This window comes from Nymphalis io, chromosome 20 (genome assembly GCF_905147045.1).
Source record: "Nymphalis io chromosome 20, ilAglIoxx1.1, whole genome shotgun sequence".
Classification (NCBI taxonomy): Eukaryota; Metazoa; Arthropoda; class Insecta; order Lepidoptera; family Nymphalidae; genus Nymphalis; species Nymphalis io.
In genome coordinates this window covers 5,503,582-5,525,624 of record NC_065907.1, presented here as the reverse complement: position 1 = coordinate 5,525,624, position 22,043 = coordinate 5,503,582, and the positions used below count along the sequence as shown (strand labels likewise).

At 33.3% G+C, this 22,043-nt stretch overlaps 2 protein-coding genes across 5 annotated transcripts in view; one reads left to right on the top strand and one right to left on the bottom strand.

Moving 5' to 3' along the window:
* The window catches only part of LOC126776243 (uncharacterized), a 58,251-nt gene extending 49,782 nt beyond the window's left edge, over nt 1-8,469 (top strand). For 2 of the 4 annotated variants that reach the window (XM_050498558.1, XM_050498556.1), the window contains 9 exons: nt 426-547; nt 985-1,114; nt 1,480-1,602; nt 1,681-1,914; nt 2,354-3,060; nt 3,294-3,461; nt 3,665-3,760; nt 4,613-4,709; nt 6,615-8,469. In XM_050498558.1, coding sequence (XP_050354515.1) covers nt 426-547; nt 985-1,114; nt 1,480-1,602; nt 1,681-1,914; nt 2,354-3,060; nt 3,294-3,461; nt 3,665-3,760; nt 4,613-4,709; nt 6,615-6,724 — 1,787 coding nt within the window. In that variant the 3' untranslated portion in view covers nt 6,725-8,469. Of the gene's footprint in view, nt 1-425; nt 548-984; nt 1,115-1,479; nt 1,603-1,680; nt 1,915-2,353; nt 3,061-3,293; nt 3,462-3,664; nt 3,761-4,612; nt 4,710-6,279; nt 6,501-6,614 lie in introns of all 4 variants that reach the window. The other 2 variants (XR_007669940.1, XM_050498557.1) reach the window with 2 other exon arrangements.
* Nucleotides 1-22,043, bottom strand: part of LOC126776258 (aurora kinase B) — a 216,423-nt gene that overhangs the window by 58,339 nt on the left and 136,041 nt on the right. The gene's annotated exons all lie outside the window — the stretch shown is intronic.

Here is a 22,043-nt window from a genome sequence, read left to right as displayed (position 1 = left end):
AACCTAAAAAAGCCGAGATGGCCCTGTGGTAAGAACGCGTGAATCTTAACCGATGATCGTGGGTTCAAACCCGGGCAAGCACCACTGAATTTTCATGTGCTTAATTTGTGATTATAATTCATCTCGTGCTTTACGGTGAAGGAAAACATCGTGAGGAAACCTGCATGTGTCTAATTTTACTGAAATTCTGCCACATGTGAATTCTACCAACCCGCATTGGAGCAGCGTGGTGGAATAAGCTCCAAACCTTCTCCTCAAAAAGAGGAGAGGAGGCCTTTAGCCCAGCAGTGGGACATTCACAGGCTGTTACGGTAATCTAACCACGTATCAAAATTTTGCGAAAATAAAACATTTGTAACTTTATAAGAATAATAGGGTGAAAAAAAAGTTAGTGTCAAGTTTTAAATAAAACGATTGTGTTGCAGGAGTTCGCAGCAAACTCGATAGTGTCAACGTTACTAGCAGATCTCAACAATCGAATAGCGGCTTGGAAGTGGAACTCGCCCGAGTGCATGCCATGTTGGCGCACAATTCTAAGGTTTATAAGGTTTTCATCTATACCATGCACTTTTTTTATTTCATTAAATTATATAACATTGTTTATCATATCTCTTCATATGTTTGGTTTTTATTTCGAATTTTTTTTCACTAACATATCCTTAAGTAAATTTGGCGTACCATATATATTGTAGGAATTGTAAATAGTCTCATGGAATAGTTTCTCACAGACAACTAATACCTAATATCCTTTGTTTTACAAATTGATATTACAATTTTTTAACACATGCATGTTAATTTACAAATTGTAATCTTTTTTTCTTACTTTTTATTGTGAACATAAATATTTAGTAAATAATTATGCAAAATATATTATTTCAATAGTGTGAACAGCGAAAATCTACAACTCACAAGTCAGCAATCGTCAGAAATGAAAAATGTATGCAACATATGTATAGCGGTAGTAAAATAAACGTTTCCCAACAGAAACTAGAACAGACGGTGGCCGATAACGCGCGCCTGGAGCGCGAGCTGCACCACCTGCGGCGCGCGCTGCGGGCTCAGCGCGCCAACGCGCACGCGCAGCCCGCGCACCCCACCGCGCTGCTGGAGGACGGTGAGCTACTACATTGTAGTACTTTCTGTTGCTACATTTCGATTAGTACTGTTTTTTTACATCGTTAGGCGAAATGTATAATTATGGTAAATATATTTGAAAACATAAAGTCCAACAGTTGTATGACAAATACGTCATCATGTTTATTATTACAGTTCGCATTTTTCACTTCCATCACATCCATAAACGAAAATCACTACCTTTGTTGAAACTTGTTTACTTAATTATATTTTAGTCACTATGTCATTTGCGATATGTTAAGTGTTTTTTTTTTCTTTATTTGCTAAAGCAACATTTATTCATTGTATAAGTAAGTGTAACATTTATTCAATTGTATTTAATAAATTGGAAAAAAATAATTTCAGAGGTAACTCGTGTTCAACACCTAGTGTCGGCGCTGCAACGTCAGAGACAAGAGCTGAGCCGTGCAGTAAGACATCTCACACAACAGTCTCATGCACTGCAAACGACTCACGATTCTATGCCTGGTTAGATTTTTTATATTACACACGTTACTATTACTAACATTACAACAAAACATTAAAATTTCAATTATTTTGTTATAGGTAAGCGTCCTGGCAGAAATCCGACCACATGCTGGCAGGAAACTAACTTAGACACAGGTCATACAGTTGATCACGGTCAATCTGATTACGATTATGAAATGGCAGCTCCGGTTTTCCCGCCTGGACATTATGGACACAACAATGTTGAGACACCACTGTATGTTGACACTAGAACACCAGGAATGGATGTTGCATCGCCAATTAATAGTGAGGACATGCAGCATACTGCTTTTGGTAAGTGTGATATTGGCATATAATTATTTATATATTGGCCTTTGTTATTGGTTTATTATTATTTATATCTACACTGGTATTTTATAAGAATTCGCATCATAAGTTTTCATTTCACAAGTAAGATATCACTTGTGAAATGAAAACATTCGATACTTTGATATGCGAATAATTTTAAATGCTATAAATAATTTAATAGTCAATATCGTTTTCTTACATTTTACGATCGTGTTCTTAGAGATTAGATCTTCTGATGTCAAGTAACTTTAACAGTTTTGGCTTAAGTATAAAAAATGTAATTATTTAATTTGAGTATTTTAGTTCCCTATTAGTTGAAACAATTTATATTGATATTTCATTAGAAAAGCCATTAGGAAAGCCACAGCCAGGCTACAGTCATTTATATAATTCGATTTTTAATTAGAAAAATAATTTATAACAGGCAATTTATCGAACGTTGAAAAACAAGAGATAAAAACCGTTCGAATTGTAAAAAGAGAAAGTGAAAGACGCCAAAGAGATAGAGAGCGTTCCCTGCAGCCGATGTCCGATTGGTCCACCAACAATATCACTGCCAACCTCGACCAGTTCCTAGAAGAGGAACTAGTACAACCTATTAATAACTATCGAGCTTCATCCTTACCGAGAACAGATTACAATAAATATGAAGAATATTACACAAAACCACAGAATGTCGAGCCTCCGAACTATCTTCGATTGAATGATAAGAATATGGATCAAAGCCCGAAGTACCCATCGAGCCCTTCTCTCTCCAACTATGACTATTCTCGTGACATATCATCGTTAAGCAGCAGCTACCACAAGAGCTACGACAAATACGATCGAACCATATCTTTATCAACCCAGTATTTGAACAGTCCAACTGATAGTTCTAGGACTTTGACAAACGATCCAATGTCGAAGACGAGCAGCATTGTCAGTTTAACGAGATCGAATATGGAACTGTCTCCAATATTTAAAAGCGAAGCCGCGAAACAGATTATTACTGAAATGTCAGGAGAAAATACCAAGAACGGATCTTTGCATAGACGACAAGTGCCGAAGGAAAAGAGACGACATTACACTGCACCGCATCATTTAAGTGCGAAAACACTCAATGAAATGCCCAAGGATATGTACAACCAAGATGTAAGTATCCACTCATAAAATAAAGTAAATAGTTGAATTAAATCTTTAGGGTTATATATTATATCCGAATATCTTTACATATTTTTAATTATATTTCATTAGCTTGAAACAGTAAAAACTTTCAAGTACTACTATGTCTAAATAACTATAAATAAATGATTATTTAGGTGTCAAATTATTTTATTTGCTAAATGTTGATACTACATTTTTACCAATGTATGTATTTCCTGCAGGCTCTGGGTAGGTCCTTGGATGACGCAGACATGGAACGAGCTTTAAGAGGATCTGCACCTGACGTTGTGCGGTCTGCGCTGCCTTCTAGGAAAATGCCAGACTCTATTGACCAACTTCTGGCTGCACCGCAGAAAATCATTATCCCCGAGCGGTATATACCTGAAAAGGTAAGTTTAAATTAGAATATTATTTATTTAAGATAATAGAGAGCTTATTAATTCAATAATATCTCGTCATATAACATAATTATATATTTACATCATTATGCTTTTTTATTATCAGAGGTATTAGAGGTAATCCAGGCTGGTTTAGCCTTTTTGACTAAATTATTTTAACCAAATAATAGAACGTAAGATATTTTATTCATCAGCCTCCAGAACTGTCACCAGAGGAGCAGCAAAAACGACAAGAAAAGGTAGAGTCCATCAAAAAGATGCTCACCGGCTCTTCTGCTGATCCAAGCAAGGTTAGTAAAAACTCCCTAAAATAAGTCTATGGAATTGTTCCTCCAGAATCCTCGAAATCTGTCCATCTTGACTTGAATAACGTTTTTGACTTTCTTATAACTTCATCACAACTGACGTTAATCACACTTTAGAATACGAACATTTGTTAATACCATTGAATCATTGGATACCTCTTTTGCAATCACTAACTGTAATTGCTTCTTCATTTGTCCATTATTCTCAGAACCACTGGTAGAAACCATAAAACCGACACTAAGATTCTTTAGAATACATTGCATTTTGCATAGTTCGTTCTGCTTTTACTGTTGTATTGATAGATTCCCTATTTCATTGGCATGAGTATTTCACACTTTTTTTCATCATCAATTATTTTTCATAGCAATCTTACCTCTGTTTAGATTTGTAAACATTAATGGATTGATTAGATATACTGTACTTGCAGATTTAAGCGTCTTAATTAATTGTATAATTACTAATAATATAAGAAAAATCTTATGTACAATAAAAAAAAAAACTTGGGACGTTCTTAAATCAGATTTATTAAGTAAATAATCAAATTAATATTTCTTTATAAAGTTCTTTCAAAATTAAATTAATTTCAAACAATATATTCAATATTGTTATTTACAAAACGACGACGAGTTATCAATCTCATTATGGTACGCTTTCTTAATATTTTTTTATATATTATCATTTAAAATAAATTGAGTTATATTATACACGATAACGATATTATTATATTAATAAAGACCGAAAGAGCGTCCCAAATTTTCATTAAAACAATCTGCAAATACAAGCTTGAAATAGCCGCTTCGAATGGCTGTACATAAGCGCAGTGATTATTGTATTAGAGCCCGGATGGTGAAGAGAAGCGACAACGGGAACACTTGCTCCAGATGAACCAGATCCTTGCCAAGCAGGTCACCGAGATGAGCAAAATCATAGCTGGTGAGACCCCCGCTTTATTAGTTATGCTGTTTTTATATTTAGCCATTGAATGATATGCTGAATGACTTTTGTATAATTTTGTGTATTATAATTATAAAGCCTAATCCAATAGCCGAAGGAGTAAAGGTAAACAATCCATAGATGAACACATTCAACGGGATTTTCTAATAACTCTGCTAAATTATATACTTTAAGCAGTTCTAATAACAAAACTATTGCATTTAAGTACATCATACATATATCTCTTAATGACTGCCTCGTTGGTCTAGTGGCTTGATGTAAGTAAGATTAGGACCTCTTACTTACATCAACCTTACTTGAACCCAGGAGGGTTCAATTCGACCCAATAAAAAGTTATTGGGTTTTTCTGTCAGAAAATTCTCAGTAACAGCCCGGAGTCTGGAAGTTGGAAGTGTGCTCACTCCCGTGCCTCGGAAAGCACGTAAAGCCGTTGGTCCTGCGCCTGAACTCTTTCCGGTCGTGTCGAATTGCCGTTCCATCGGATTATGAGAGTTAGGGAATAGAGAGTGCACCTGCGTTTGCGCACACACTTGTGCACTATAATATCTCCTGCGTAGTTGGCTAATTTCTCTTGATTGGCCGCCGTGGCCGAAATTGGTCTGGTGGACATTATTATCTCTAAGTCCCAACAACAACCTTGGCCCGAAGTTTTTCACGAATTCATAATGAATACCATAGATTATTGTAGAGCTCGGTCAATGATGTCAATGGCCTATTCAAAATCGAAGTTGTTTATGTATCTTTACTCCTCCTGCAAATGGAAAAGGCTATAAATATCATAATTTACGTTCATACCAAATTAAATAGGGTATATGAACTTGCGATAACGTTTTAATTTTAAGATAAAATGCAACAATAATTATAATTTCGTTTCTTGTTTATGCGGGAACGTTATCTGCCTTGAACTGCATACTGAAAATTCCTTTTGCCACATAGCTATCAGAATATTTCGAATTCATAACGATATGTTCAATTATGTAATGATTTATGAAGCTGATGGTATGATGGTAAATTTAAAATTCAAATACTTATAACAGGTAATTTTTAATACTAAAACAGTTTTAGAATTAAAAGTAATCATTTAGCATAAGTAATGTTTTGACTTTCGTGCTACATAATAACGTATATAGCTTCACTGTAGCAGCAGTACCCATTTTATACTGATGATATATTGTTTTTATTTTACTAGTTTTGTTTTGCTAGTTTTATGTTGCGAGGATTATCAAAGCATGACATGTTAACTATAATGTTTACGGAATGTTTTCTATTTGCTTGATTGAAAGAAGGCATGATTTTTTTATCTGGCAATTCATTCCTTAACAATGTAAGGGAATATTAAAATATCATAAATGTTTATAGGTCCATGAGCTGTTAGATAAATATTATTTTAACTTACGTTAACTTGGAAATCATACAAGAGATTAAATAATCTCCACTATCATATATTTGTATGCTTTGGTAATTCTGAGTTTGATGTAACTAACATCACGTGTGTCCACGCATGTAACTGTAATCCGCTTGACGTTTGTCCTTGTTGTTTACCTCGCAGGTACCAACGCTGAAGGGCCGTCCAGCGCGAACAACTAATCAACGAAACATACCACTTACCATATCACGCACGATTAGACAGTAGAAACTTAGAATTATCATCATCAGGAAGAAAATAAATGATAATAAAATTTGTATACAATTTTGTTGCTTTAAATTCTGGCGGTCCTTAGAAGATTCATCCACTATATGAAAGCATGGTTTCGTTTTTTGCATTTTGTTGTAAGTAGTTATTTTTTTAGTATCATTATTTGCATTTTTTTGAGTTTGATCTAAATTTCGGTGTTTCATTAAAGTTTTATAAAAACGCATTAATGCTGGTGTTTGTATTATCAGTAAAAGCCTTGGAGGAGCTGCCTCTACACGATAACAACGATGACTATGAAGACCGATCGCCCGATGTCGAGTTGCCGATTTATCAACAGAGGGATAATTTCTTTACATAAAATAAATACTCAAATCGAACCATTACCCCATTTTGATTAAACTTTTTCTAATAAATTTTATTGTTACCTCTTCTTTCAAGTAATAAAAAATTACTTGCTAGCATTCTACTGATTGTTGATTTCAATGGACTGTATACAATTTTTATATTTAAAGTTTATTTCTCTGGGACGAAAATTTTACGTTGACGTGAATTTGAAATTAACGATGACTTAAAATTGGATTTCACATAATATTGTAATAATCTCTTGTTTACGAAATCATTGTCAAATATATCGGATTAACATTTTTCGAAAGTTGTTTACGCTCAAAGTAGAAAAGTGCTTTTGGTGTAAAGTCTCACCTGAATTATAATGCGAGTCGTTCCTATAAACCTTAATGAGCAGTAGTGACATATTAATCATCGTATATCTTAATAAGAAAAATCTTGACGCCAAATATATGGCGTATGTATGTTGTGTGAATTGCCTTCCCAAAATCTTTCCTAAGCAAATATTACATCCTTCGCTTTCAGCTTACGTACATATCGTGACATATCTGTGGATTAACATTAACAATATGTGAAACGTATTCTCAGGATTGAGTTTCTTTCAATAATTGCTCAATTTTATAAACATTCCTCCAATTATCGTGATTTGTTACATAGATCATATGTAAAAAAAATCAAGCTGTTCATTCAATTCTAGGGCCAGTTGATAATAAAATTCTCATAATCAATTAATGAAATACAGTCTTCTACGTAAAAAAGGCCTTCAATTGTTATTTTAGATGTAAGATTGTATGACTTACAACGTAGTTTATTTATAAATATATTATTATTATAAAGATGCCATGTTAAAATGTATACTTACTATAGTAAAGCACACGTTTAATTTAATTTCTTAAACGAATAGAAAATGCGTTTTAGTATTGTTTCGTTCTTAAATTATTTCTAAGTTATATATAATTTCAATAAACTAACCTCCCTTAGATATTAAAAATATTAATTTTGTGTTAGTTGTAGATATTATATTACGTAATTGTATTTTGCACATAGTTGTCAATTGTAGGTACTTAAAAGATCTTATGAATATACCAATGTATTTATCAAAACTATTATATAGTCGTATATCGGAATGCTTCGCGTATTATTTGTAGGAAGCAACGAATTGGAACATATGTGATAAACATTAATATACCTGATTTTTTTATGATATCACTTGTATACTTCTTTCAATATATAAGTAATCTTGTATTGTTAGACGTAGATAATTAGTACATGACTGTATTAGCCTATGTAAGCTTTAAATATTAATGTTATAACTCCGATACGTATAACTTTATTATTATATGGTACTATCGACGTTGCTTCATGTAGCTTTCGATTATTTAACGTTTTCCCCAGAGTAAGTGATGAGTATGTAACATAATTAGAGACATCTTCGTTTTATACTCTTTTACTAACAATACCTTTAGTTATAAAATTTTAATACAATATTGAAAATTCACGAATTTAAAGCTATGTATCGCAATATTTTCGCATTATCCAATGCGACTTATGTAATAATGTCCTATGAAGTAAACTATACCTATTATTGAAGAATTTAAATATTATGAATTGGTAAAAACTATTAATTTTCAAGTAAATCATAGACTGATATATTTTTTGCCTTATAAGCCTGTCCTTTAAAAGATTTCCTAATATTTCTTTGTTTATATTGTCAATTATGTACTTGTCTGTCTGAATAAAGATAAAATTAATATTGTTTATTTTTGTTTTTTTTTTTAACCAAATAATATCTATGAAAATTTAACGTTTAGTATATCAACGAATCAATAAATCGTGATAAAATGCAATAAATAAAAGATACTTAAAAAAAGTCTTCAAAAAACCTTCTAATATTATTGTCTTGACGCTATACGCATATAATGATATGACGTAATCGAAAGAAATAGTAGTATCCTATACGGATTCTTATTTATGAGATACTATTTCTTATTCAATAATTATCTTAAAAAAGAAATGGATATATATATATATATATATATATATATATATATATAGTCGAGAAACTCAGAAATATTAATTGACTCGACTATCTAATAAGATAGTCGAGAAACTCAGAAATATTAATTGATAAACAGACCTATTTGAGGATTATTTTTTTCTTCGAGATCAATTTTTATCACATCATTCATACTGAATCATCAAACTATTAACTTGCTGTTGCAACTGCACTTGTATTATTATTCGTTGATATGGTATTATGGTCATAATGCATGTACTCGTAGCATTTCTAGATCAGACTGACCTCTTCCAGTAACGTTTAATAATAGACAGCTTTGGCAAATACTAGAAAACAACTGCAACTTTACTAGAAACGAGAAATAAATGTATAATAGGATTCATATTTTCCCATTATTTTTTAAAGCTAAGAACCTTGTGAAATATTTTCATTATTTAATTAATTATATATGATGGATATCTTATAAATGAGAAATCAAAATATTTAAAAATACAAATATTGTGGTCAATAGTAAGGATTTTAGGTTTTACGTTAAAATTGTATTATTGTTAATAAATATCTTCTGTCTTATTTATTTAACAACTCACTATTTACGCGTTCATTATAACATAGGATCCGCATAGACCCTACTCAAACTTAGCCTTGTGGCGTTCTGTCAATAATACTAATCATTAGCTAATCTAAAATATTAAGATGAAACCATAGACAATTTACGACTTTTTAATTATTTGACATATTCCTAACAAAAATATATATTTATTCTGCCCTAATAATAACAATTATAAATAAAAAATTCTTATATATAAACTTGTTAAGCATTAAAGGAGCTATTACAAGACATTAGCGCAAAAGTTTAAATTTAGCAATTATAAGAAGTCACTAGAATTTTTAGAAGAAAAATTATCTTTGGAATTTAAAAGTTTCACTTTTGCAAAAATTTAAAATGATATAAAATCGAATTGAAAACCTCACGAACATAAAGATACAGATGCATTCATGAATCGCCTTGACTTTTTGAAGAAGCTCCTTCGTTATTAGTGCATACCATTGCATAGTGCAAGTGTATCTTGACATTATAATGAAGGAAAGCCATCAAATTATCATCATCACAATTAGAAATCAATACCTTTGCAATAAGAACTATTTTACATTGATAAAATTTAAGAATTCGCTTTGTACCAATAATTTGGAATAACATTTAAAACACGGACCTAAAAGGATTAGCTGTAGAATAACAAAGCGGAAAGATAGAATATTAGATTTGTGTCTTTTAAGTTAAAACGAAATTATAATAATAATAACATCATTATTTAAAGTATTACGTAATGGTATTACGTAAATTATCTTACTAATATTATAAATGCGAAAGTTTGTGTGTTGTTCGGTGGTCCATTATTCAAAAATACTTGAAAGAATGGACGGATTTTAATAAAATACGGGATATACGTCTCTTGAGTAATAAAACAGGACATACGATATAAATATTCTTGATTTATGATTTTTTTTTTATTTGTTTTAAATTAAAAAGAAGATTAACTTATAGCCTGCAAAACGGCACGGTAACTATTAAAAGCTAATAAAAAAAATATGAAAGATGGCTGAAATTATTACATTTAGTTATTGTAAGATTCTACGGCCTCGGTCTTCTTTTGTTATTTTTTTTGAATGCGGTTACTATGTGCTATGGTAGCAGTTATCTATCAGTGTTATTTTATTTATTACGTCGCTCCATACGCGTGGGTTATTAAATAAGTGGTAGTTTTCATCCGACCATGCATATGCATGACCACCATGTGTCGTCCTCGCGATATATTCCTTCACCGCCGAGGACGAAATTAACTTTAAATATAAATTAAGCACATGAAATTGTAAGATTCTTGCCCGAGTTTGAACCAGTTCTTCGGTTGAGATTCACGTGTTCTAACCACTGGGCCATTGCAGCTCTAACCGGTGTGTGTATACGAGATACCAATATTATTAGAGCGGGATTAAGGTTAACGGCGTTTTGGTATTAAGCTCGCAGATAATGTCACATGAAGAGGAACGTCTTATACTAGGCAGCCATTTAAATAAATTACATTCAAATCAATTAAATAATTTATCTTTTTTAAAAGAATATAAGATGCAATATGCAAATAAGCGAACAAGTGTTAAAAGCAAATACTATATGAATTTCTTACAAAATTTTATTATAAATGCAAAAGTAACTTTGTCTGTCTCTTACTTTTTCACAGCTAAAATCCTGAATCGATTTTGATGAAATTTAGTATGAAGTTTGAACTTCAAGGAAGAACATGCTAGGCTACTTTTTTATATCCGAGTTACTTCTCTCTCCTTACACTCGGGTGAAGTCGCGGGCGAAAACTAGTAATATAAATACGAAAGTAACTCTGTGTATCAGTCTGCTACGCTTTTATTCTAAACCATTGAACCGATTTTAATGAAATTTGGTATTAAGCAAGCTTGAGCCCCCAAATTAGGACATATTCATTTTTTTATACCTATATATAATATCTTCCTCTTTCTCTTACACGCGAGCGAAACCGCGAAAACTATTGATACATATTTTTTTTCATTTCTTGACTAGAACTATTCATTTAATTAAAATATTTTATTTGTAGTCTTCTTAGTTACTAACACAAAGAAATATTCGGTTTATATAAAGATGCATAATCTTAAATATAAAATGAATTTTTCTTTTTTTATATAAGCGTTGCACACCATTTTTCCGATGGTTTAGTTATCCACGTACAATACAGGTGGTAGATTTCATTTGTGTCCTAGGCAGCATAATTCATATGACAGAGACAGTAGATACTGTCTCTGTCATCAGCAGGGATTTTTAAATTTTTAAATTTTACCTCTATAAAGTGAAAGTTGGGATTAATAAATCGTATGCAAGTCTAAAATTGATTGTATGCCTGTCTATTTAAAATTAGAAAAATGAAAATTAAAATATACGCTTTGGTTTTAAAATGAAGCCTCATCAAAAATCATATATTTTTGAAAATCAACACTTTATGGGAAATAAAAGTCTGTATGAGAAGCTTGTTATAATTGTAATTATAACAATATTTTTGCTAAAGAAAAACGTCATTTTGTGTTTTTTAAAACTACTACCTTGTGGGGCAAGTGGTACGTATGTATTACCATGAATAGGACATGAATTATGTTATATTTTTATAGTCATCAACTTGCATATTTTACAACTGTTATTTGCGTTAATGCATATGTGAAAACTAAGCATAGTTTATTGTTACAGGCGATAAAAAAATATATTTTTACTTTTGAATACCCGTATAGTTTACAAGGTTATTTCGATAAAACACTTTTAATTAGGGCTATGCATGATTAGGCTATAGGTATGAGGACCGTATCGTCCAGTATACGTAAGGGGTTTAAATCCACGCAATTACCAATGATTTTCCGTGCTAGGCGGTGAGGGAAACTTTGTTACGAAACCTGCAGGATTGTTGGATGAAATTGTGATACATTTGCATCATGCCCTAGGGCCTTAGGAAATTTTATCCCCCTATCTCATCCTCTTGATCGGAATAGTCTTAGTCAAGTCATGTAGTTTCACCTGTATGATCATCGACATATACAGTCCTCGGCGCACATTCCACATCCATACATCATACCATCCATACGCCATCCGTACATCATACCGAGCATCGATAGAGCAGTGATGGAGAGAGTGACGGTCCAGAGCTCGATACAGTCAAAGGCTTTTCGTAGTCGATGAAGGCCATGCATAGGGGTTGGTTGAACTTTTGACTATTTTCCATCAACCCTTTATCGTTTGAAGGTGGTCGATAGTTGAGAACCTCCTTCTGAAGCCGGTCTGCTAAAAAGACTGATTTTCATCCAGATACGTCTTAGTCTATTGCATATGACCGTGGCAAACAGTCTATAGACGTGTAAAGCAGATGAGTAGATAGTTTGTATACGCTGCGATGTCTCTTTTTTATGTAAAATATTTACATGCGCATTTTTCGAGGAATTAGATGTACGTGATTTTAACGTTCAAAAGTTACTCACCACAGTTACTGGGGTCCACGAGGAGGGGTGTCCCAGAAATTGGCGTCTTAATGATATACAACGCGAAGAAAAATTATTCTTTTGGATGGATGGAACGTTGTATTGTAGTTCCAGTTGCTATAAAGTTAAGATAAAAATTTTGATGATTTTTAAAATTTAATTATCTTTAATATTATAGCATTAAAATATTGACTATAATATTAATTATAATATTTTTTTAATAGAATTAAATAAGTTTATTGCACAAAAACAATAATTGTTACTCATTAAATATTATAATATTGCACTCTTTTTATTCAAAACCAATACTAATACCTCGCTGATAAGTCGTTATTGATGCATAAAAAGGGTCTGTAAGGGTTAATGAACTTGCTTAAAAATATTTATATCGTACTTAAAATAATCTCAAATATATAAAAAATTTAATTAACATTCAATATTGATATTTTCCAATGTATGTTTTTGAATATTATATTAAATATAATACGGTGCTAATGTAAACATTTTGAGCATTATTTATTGATAGAAATATAAAGAGAGTCTGCTATAACTATTAGCCTAATTAGAATGTTTTTATAGACATTCAGTTCGGAAACGTTATGTTAAATTAATAGCCATTTAAATACATTTCAAATAAATATTTATATTCAATAAAATGTATCTGTTTGTATAATTTATGAATTGTTTATATAAAATTAACTTTCCTATTAGATTTACGATTCAACAATAACAATTTGAAAACAGCGAAATTTATTCAACTACTACTAGGTACTAAAAATAAATAACGTATAAAAATATATTTCGTTTATATTTTTAGGGAAATAAACAAAAATTTACATGCAGTCAAATATTAATTAAATTGTATATAAAAAAATCATGTTTTCATTTAAAAATTGGAATTAATTGGCGGACGAGCATGTGGGTCACCTGGCATTGTAAGAAATGTTAACCATCGCTTATATCGCCAAAGCGCCACCAACCGTGGGAACTAAGATGTTATGTCCCTTGTCCCTCTAATTACATTGTCTCACTCACCCATCAAACCGGAACACAACAATACCAAGTACTGCTGTTTTGCGGTAGAATATCTGATGAGTGGGTGGTACCTACCCAGACGAGCTTGCACGTAGCCCTACCACCAGTAAAATATCATTAATAATCTAATTCACAAAAATAAAAACGAAAACAACTTGCTACGAAAACATTATCTTTAGCTATGGTCTCAACGAACAAGCATCAGTGATTTTCTATTGTTGCTATTATCTTGTTAAATCACAAGTGTCGTCATGCATATGAAAGATTTCTATATTGTCGTGGCCGTTCCCAATGTGTACGAATCTTAATATCCACCAATCGAAAGAGTTATTTATAGTTTCAGGATAACTGCGATTTGGTCATCATTTCCGTGTATGTGATATATAAGCATTCTTTGTCCGTCAATGCATTGTGTTAAGATGACAATATGAATTCTTCTCGCGTATGTGTCACGCGTGTAAGTCGATCGCTCTTCCTTCCGTTAGTTCGGTGACATCGAGAAACGTCTGCCAACCGGTTCGGATAATTTCTTGTGACCATGACTTACGAATGAATAATATTAAATTAAATATATATTTTATTTAAAAAAAAGCCAAGATGGCCAAGTGGTAAGAACGCGTGAATCTTAACCGATGATCGTGGGTTGAAACCCGCGCAAGCACCACTGAATTTTCATGTGCTTAATTTGTGATTATAATTCGTCTCGTCCTTGACAGTGAAGGAAAACATCGTGAGGAAACCTGCATATGTCTAATTTCATTGAAATTCTATCACATGTGTATTCCACCACCCGCATTGGAGCAGCGTGGTGGAATAAGCTTACTACTAAGCAAACCTTCTCCTCAAAAGGGAGAGTAAGCCTTAGCCCAGCAGTGGGACATTACTAGGCTGTTACTGTTACTGTACTGTTTAATTAAAAATATTATATTAATGGATGTTTTTTTTATCTTAAATTCGAATACTTTTGTAGGTTTATATTAAGTAGGTAAATAGACGAGGCTTATAATTAATCATATAAAATCATTTTATATGATTAACAATAAGTCTACGTGGGAACCATGTCACTCTATTGACTAACCGATAATATTATTATAGTAACTAACATTGTATAATTATACATGCAGTATATATTCCAATGGATTTTAAATTAACATATTACCAAACTACCAAGAAATGTAATATTATATTTATAGTGTAAACCAAGCCGTATTAATATGAAATAATTAAATTATAAGCTACCTATAAATATACTAGCTCGATAAGTTTTTTTTTAAAACTAAAGCTTAAATATTTACCCCAGCGCGCCAATAAATGTTTCATATATGAATATGTAACGTGTAAATGTATGCATCAATAAGCAAGTGTGTATTAATAAATTTTGCCTTTAATATTGATGAAGAAATTTTAATCCAATATCTCGTCGTTAGTAGTAATAGAAAAAAAACTTAGGTAATGTTTGAGAGGAATTCTTTGTTTGTTTAATTGGTAGTTATATCATCGTAAGTACTCATTATCTGTCGTGAATTATGATGTGTGTGTGAGAATGTAATCTAAGCGTGTAATTACACACACTTACATATAATTTTATGATGTGTCAGTCTCAATAATTTTAAATTTATGGTGCCCGTTGTTATAATTGAACTTGTGTGATACGCGATGTATTATGAATCTGAATTAATTTGATATTTGCATTAATGCAGTTTTTAATTTGTCTCATGGTATTTTTTATATATATTTTTTTTATAATCTAAACTATATATACATATAACGCAGCGATGTAAACTGTATGTTGTTGTACATTAAATAAATAATCAAAAACGAGTGTGAGCGCTAAAAAATGAATAACAGAACAAGAAAATGCAATTTTTTAATATATCGTAATAAAACCGACTATCACACGAAAGTCGTGGGCACCAGCTAGTGTGTGTACATACGTAAACTCTATATTCCAAGAAACTCAGCTAAACATACTTGTTACTCCAATTTTATTTTGTATTGTTGTATTGATTTTGAAAACGAATAAAAAAAAAGAGTTTGGCATGTATTTTATGTTATGATTGCTTTTATTTCCATTTTCATTTACTAACGATTTTATAATGACATTATTTCCTTGGGCGTAAAGACACGATAACAATTTTTTTTCTGACATGGCAGTACGATATTTTATAAAATAACACTAATAAAATTCCATCAAGCAATATTGCGTGATATTAAAAACTGATAATATTATGGGTTTTAATAGAAATCGATATAATTTTATTTTGATGGTATGAAATTAATTAATTTGTGTGTTTTAGTATTTAGCATAATGTATAAGAAAACTATAATAAAGAAAAGGCTTCTATTTTTACAATCGCCTAATATTTGCAAGACACAAACTCACATTGACCTAATGAATATAATGTCAGTAGGTTATTAGGACTAAGCGACGTTACTTGAGCTTTTCTAAGTGATTGACTTGTTATTGTTCTTGAGGAGATTGTGAGATCAGATTTAGTTTTTGTTATAATGAATTAAGAACGACAAAATAGGTCGATGCTAGCATTGCCAAGCTAAGCTCGAGACTGGACAGGGATTAGCTCATGACAAATTATTCCCAAGATAAGACTCTAGATTCGATTTATCACCACAAACACAATCTTTCGCACACAAACAAAAACATTAGTACTACATGATATGTATAGGGCTTTGTAGAACCTCATATAAGTAGGTACTACGTACTTATATTTTTTTTACCGTTTAAAAACCATTGTAGTAATACTATAAGATTTTTTTAATTATCAAAGCCAGGGTAATAGACACAAAAAATATTTTAGATCCCGTGGTTGGCGGCGAATTGACGGTACACCGTCGGTACAAAACATTTCTTACAAGAAGTGTTTTGTACTTCCTGCAGTGCTAATTGTTTATTAGTAGAGATGAGCATTAAATGGCTCGTCTGGTAAGTTAAATTAAATAGATAAAATTAAAATAAACTTAAATTGTATAGTCGTAATATGTACGACGTACGACTTTTTCATTTAATTTTATATATTTTCTTTAGCTTTCGTTGGAAATAAACACAAACAAAATATTTTGAATCAAATTATCAAAGTAATAACACTTTTTATGTTTTATTTAAAAATATTTTTTATAGCGCAATAAATATTGACAAGTTTTTTGGTACAAAAATAATTTCTTGTTATTAGTTAGCCGTCATACCAATACTAAGTTATTGTATAAATATGATATAATGTTATTTTGAAGAGACTAGTACAGACATGAGGATTGAAACTATTCCTCTATTGCTATAATAAAATAAAAGTAATCTGTTACTAGTGGTAATAAAACTTAAGTATTAGTAAATAATTCGTAGCGGAATTAAAAGAGATTCTATAATTATTATATATTAGTCTATTCTTAATAAACTGATGACGTCACGACAGTAAATGTGTAGACGCCAGAGCAAGACTCTCTTGTTTTTCCCCTTTAACATATTATATGACATGTTGACAAGTAGGTAACTTGATAAGTCTGAAAAAAAAATGTAGAAGATTATTTTTTATGGGATGTCTCGTGGTATTATTATGTACATCCTATTACTGCACATAATCGATGACCAAGATGAGCATTCCATACGTTTTATAACTTATATATGGAAATATTTTCTATTGTATGCATTCAAGAATGGTTCTTCTGATTGAGTTGAGACTTAGTACACCTGTTGGAATTTTCGCGACGGCTTCTATGACAGTACCATCAACTTTTAATAGATGGCGCGTTAGTCGTACCAGATATTTTTTTAAGAAAGACAAATTGAAAAGGCGTTATTTTTATGACGTACCAGAGTAATACACAACATTTTATTTTAAGCCAACATTGTCATCTTTAACCTCAATACAAGTCAATATGTAATTGTATGTAATATTAAAATTAGCTTTTTTTTAAACCAGCTGTGCTACTTGTAAACTTTCTTTTTTTATAATTCAAATATATGTCATTGTGCGCGCGTGAACTTCTTATGAACTTCGTGAATCCTGCTATTGTTAAATAGAAAGAAACATTTGCAAAAGACGTAAAAATAAATGATAAGACCTATGGTAGCTGGTACAAAATATATAATCTAAGTATATTCATATAAAAGTATATATAATAAGTACCCTCGGAACTGGAGGAAGTACGCAAAGATAAATTATATGAAGAAGTCCAACAGTATTTCTATCACTAGGTCATCGAGACTAGTTTTTGTATGTAGATTAATATTTTCTCTCGTCATTAAAGTAAATAATAAAATTAGCATTAAGAACTCAAAGCCTATCTTATCTTGACTTTCATCGAGAATTTTAAACAACCATTAACCGAAGATCTCTAGATTATTTACATAGCTTTAACATGCCACAGACACGGTTTTGACAAATTTTTATTGTTAATACGTATTTATATATTATACGTATTATATATATATATAAATATATTTTTTATAATATAGGTAGGCAGGCGGACGAGCAAATGCACTAACTTTGGTGCCGGAAGAAATATTATCCATTCCCTACATCTCTAATGCACCACCAACCTTGGTAATTAAGATGTTATGTCCCTCGTGCCCTAACGTTTTAACTAGAACAAAACAAAACGGCTTATTGCTATTTTGTGGTAGAAAATTTGATGAGTGGGTGAAAACCTTACCACAAATACAAGTATGTGTCTAACTTTAACACTTCTTGAACAACAATCATACAACAATATTTTATAACATCATACGAATTAATTCAAAGGAATTATAAAGCACTCTATCTTTACTTCTTCTTCTTCTTCTTTTATACAGAATAGGAAGGCGGATGAGCATAGGAGCCTCCTGATGGTAAGTGGTAACAAACGCCTATAGACATTGGCATTGTAAGAAATGTTAACCATCGCTTACATCACCAATGCGCCACTAACCTTGGGAACTAAGATGTTATTTCCCTAGTGTTACACAACAATACCAAGTACTGCTGTTTTACCGTAGGATATCTGATGAGTGGGTGGTACCTACCCAGACGAGCTTGCAAAGCTCTACTATCAGTAAAAGAATGGGCAAGCCTTTACCCAAAAGTGAACGAAATTAATTAAACTAGTTATACATATATGAATCATATAATTATGTAAGAAGTAATTATGTTAATTATCATAATCTACGTTTTACTTATAAGTTCCTATGAGTTTCTATATTGTTGTCCAATAAGGAAATGTTATCATCATACGTAGTTTGTTTATCATATTGACGGACAATACTATTTTTTTATATTTTACTACTTGTAATCTAATAAAATTTTAAGTTAAAATATGCTTTCATATGTAACGATCGTATGAAATAATATTATTTATATTTTTATGTCCTCTTCGAGAAACACGAGTTTTAGTCAAAACAATTTAATATATTAATTATTTATGTCTTATATACTTTTTAAATAATTGTGAATTAAATTATTGTTAATTAATTTAATTTACAAAGTTTAACAAAATAAAACGTCTTATTTTAATTTATTCTTTATTCATGGGTGTAATTTGATTACAAATGTATATATATGTTTAAAAATTAATAAAATTTCTTCCGAATAACCAAAAAATCCGAGAACTCCACGCTAACCTCAACGCTGTCCACCACCATCTCGAGACAGCACGGCCAGCAATGTTGTTTCTCACGGAGACGCAAATACTCCGCCCTGCCGACACCAGCTACCTTAACTATCCCGGCTACATGCTTGAAGAATCTTTCAAAGCGAAAGCCGGAGTATGCTTGTTCGTCAGGGCGAATGTTTGTTGTCACCGATTGCGCTTCTTGGAGGACCCCTCCTTCTCCATGTTGGTGGTACGTGTGGACCTGGTTCGACAGAGTCGAGTCTACGTGTGCCTCTACAGATCCCACAATGGTGACTTGGAGACAAGCCGATTATTTGACCATCTTAGTCGGGTGGCAGATGCTGCGCAAGAGCAGTTTCCTAACAGTTGCTGATGACATCATGTTAGGAATGGAATACTACATTCCTAGCTCAGATCTCATCAGTAGGGGTACGCGTAACCGTTGGTTCACTCGTGAATGTGCCGACGCTGTATCATCTAAGCAGGCGGCATATCGCGCGTGGATCAACGGCTGCGTTAGCGGGGCATCTAACATTGACTCACTGAAAGCAAAATACAATAAAAATTCCAAGTCCTGTAGGAAGGCATACACGAGAGCGGATGCACAGCGCATTGTACAGATTGGTTATGACCTTATTTCGCATCCTAGGGGCTCCCGTAGCTTCTGGCGTCTGACCAAGTCTGTGCAAAACAATTTCTGCCAACCTTCGCTGCCACCGCTCAGAAATCCGGACGGATTGCTAGCTCACAGTCCGCAGGAGAAAGCCGATCCCCTGGCTAAACTCTTTGCCGACAGCTCCGTGATAGATGATTGTAGTGCGCTGCCACTAACAATACCTTCATGTGGCCACACGATGCCTGACACCAAAATCAGGCAACGTGATGTGCGTGCGGAGCTGCAATCACTTGATATACGGAAAGCTTGCGGTCCCGATGGAATGCCAGCCATAGTACTGAAGAAGTGCGCGGCGGAGCTATCTCCTGTGTTAACGCGCCTGTTCCAACTTTCTCTCTCTTCGGGATGTGTGCCGGAGGCTTGGAGAAGAGCTAATGTGCAAGCGGTTCCCAAAAAGAGGATCGGTCTGACCCAGCAAATTATCGACCAATAGTTATCACCTCAGTACTTTGTAAGATGATGGAACGGATTCTAAATAACCAACTGATCCATTACCTAGAAGATCACTGTCTAATTAATGATCTTCAGTACGGGTTTCGACCAAAACGGTCCACAGGTGATCTTCTAGCGTACGTAACACACCTCTGGGGTGAAGCTATCGACAAGCATGGAGAATCGTTGGCTGTCAGCCTCGATATCTCCAAGGCTTTCGACAGGGTCTGGCACAGAAGTCTTCTCTTCAAGCTACCGGCATATGGTCTGCCTGCTCAGCTATGCACCTGGATTTCCAGCTTCCTACACAAGCGTAGCCTTCGTGATTTAGTAGATGGTTGCGCTTCACAATTCTATGTAGTGAATGCTGGGGTCCCCCAGGGATCTTTGCTATCTCCCACACTCTTTCTTTTGCATATCAATGTTATGCTCTCTCTTAGGAACATACATTGCTATGCAGACGATAGTACAGTGCATGGTGGATACCACGGACGCGCAGTGGCTGGGCGGGCGGAAATGAGGAGAGGCGGGAGAATCTTGTCATTGAATTCGATAGGACTCATCGCCAAATGGGGTTCAGATAATCTTGTTGAGTTTAATGCCAAGAAAACACAGGTATGCGCTCTCACGGCGAAAAAGTCAACATTTTCCCCTCTTCCCTCCCTCTGTGGTACTCCGCTGGTGATGCAAAGCAAAATCGCCATGCTGGGGATGGACGTTCGCTGCGACCTTAGTCCAAGGGATTACATCGAGGCTATTATAAAAACAGCTTCACGGAAACTCGTAATTCTGAACAAGGTGCGGCGTTTTTTCACGCCACAACAACTGTGCCTGTTATACATAACACAGGTACGGTCTTGCGTTGAATATTGCTCGCACCTTTGGGATGGCTCCGCTAAGTACCTACTGGAGGCCTTGGACCGGTTGCAGCGACGTGCAGTACGCATTATTGGCGACGTAAAGGTCACAAACACCCTTGAACCTTTACGATTGCGTCGCGAGATAGCAGCACTGAGCGCTTTCTATCGACTGTATCACGGCGAGTGCTCTGAGGAATTATTCTCTCTAATTCCGGCTTCCCCCTTCCTTCTGAAGTCCACGCGAGCTGGTTCTCGAAGTCACCGCCTAACTGTGACATCAATTCCATCGCGCACAAGAAATTTGGTAACTCCTTTCTTTGTCGCACTACCAAAAAATGGAATTCCTTACCAGCTCACGTGTTCCCCTCCTCTTACAACCCGGGTTCCTTCAAACAAGGCGTGAAGAGGCTAGAGGACAGCTAGTACAGAACATTCTTCCCGACTGTACTGGCCGTCGTCGCGTTTGGACTCTACTACCACTTACCATCAGGTGGAGTGGAGTCATTTGAGATCCCGTCGCATATAGTATATATATATATATATATATATATATATATATATATATATATATAAATGTCCTTATAAGTATCCTGCTATAATGCAATATATAAAATAATGGATACATAAAACAAATCCCTAAATATATAATATGCAACTACCTAAATCAACT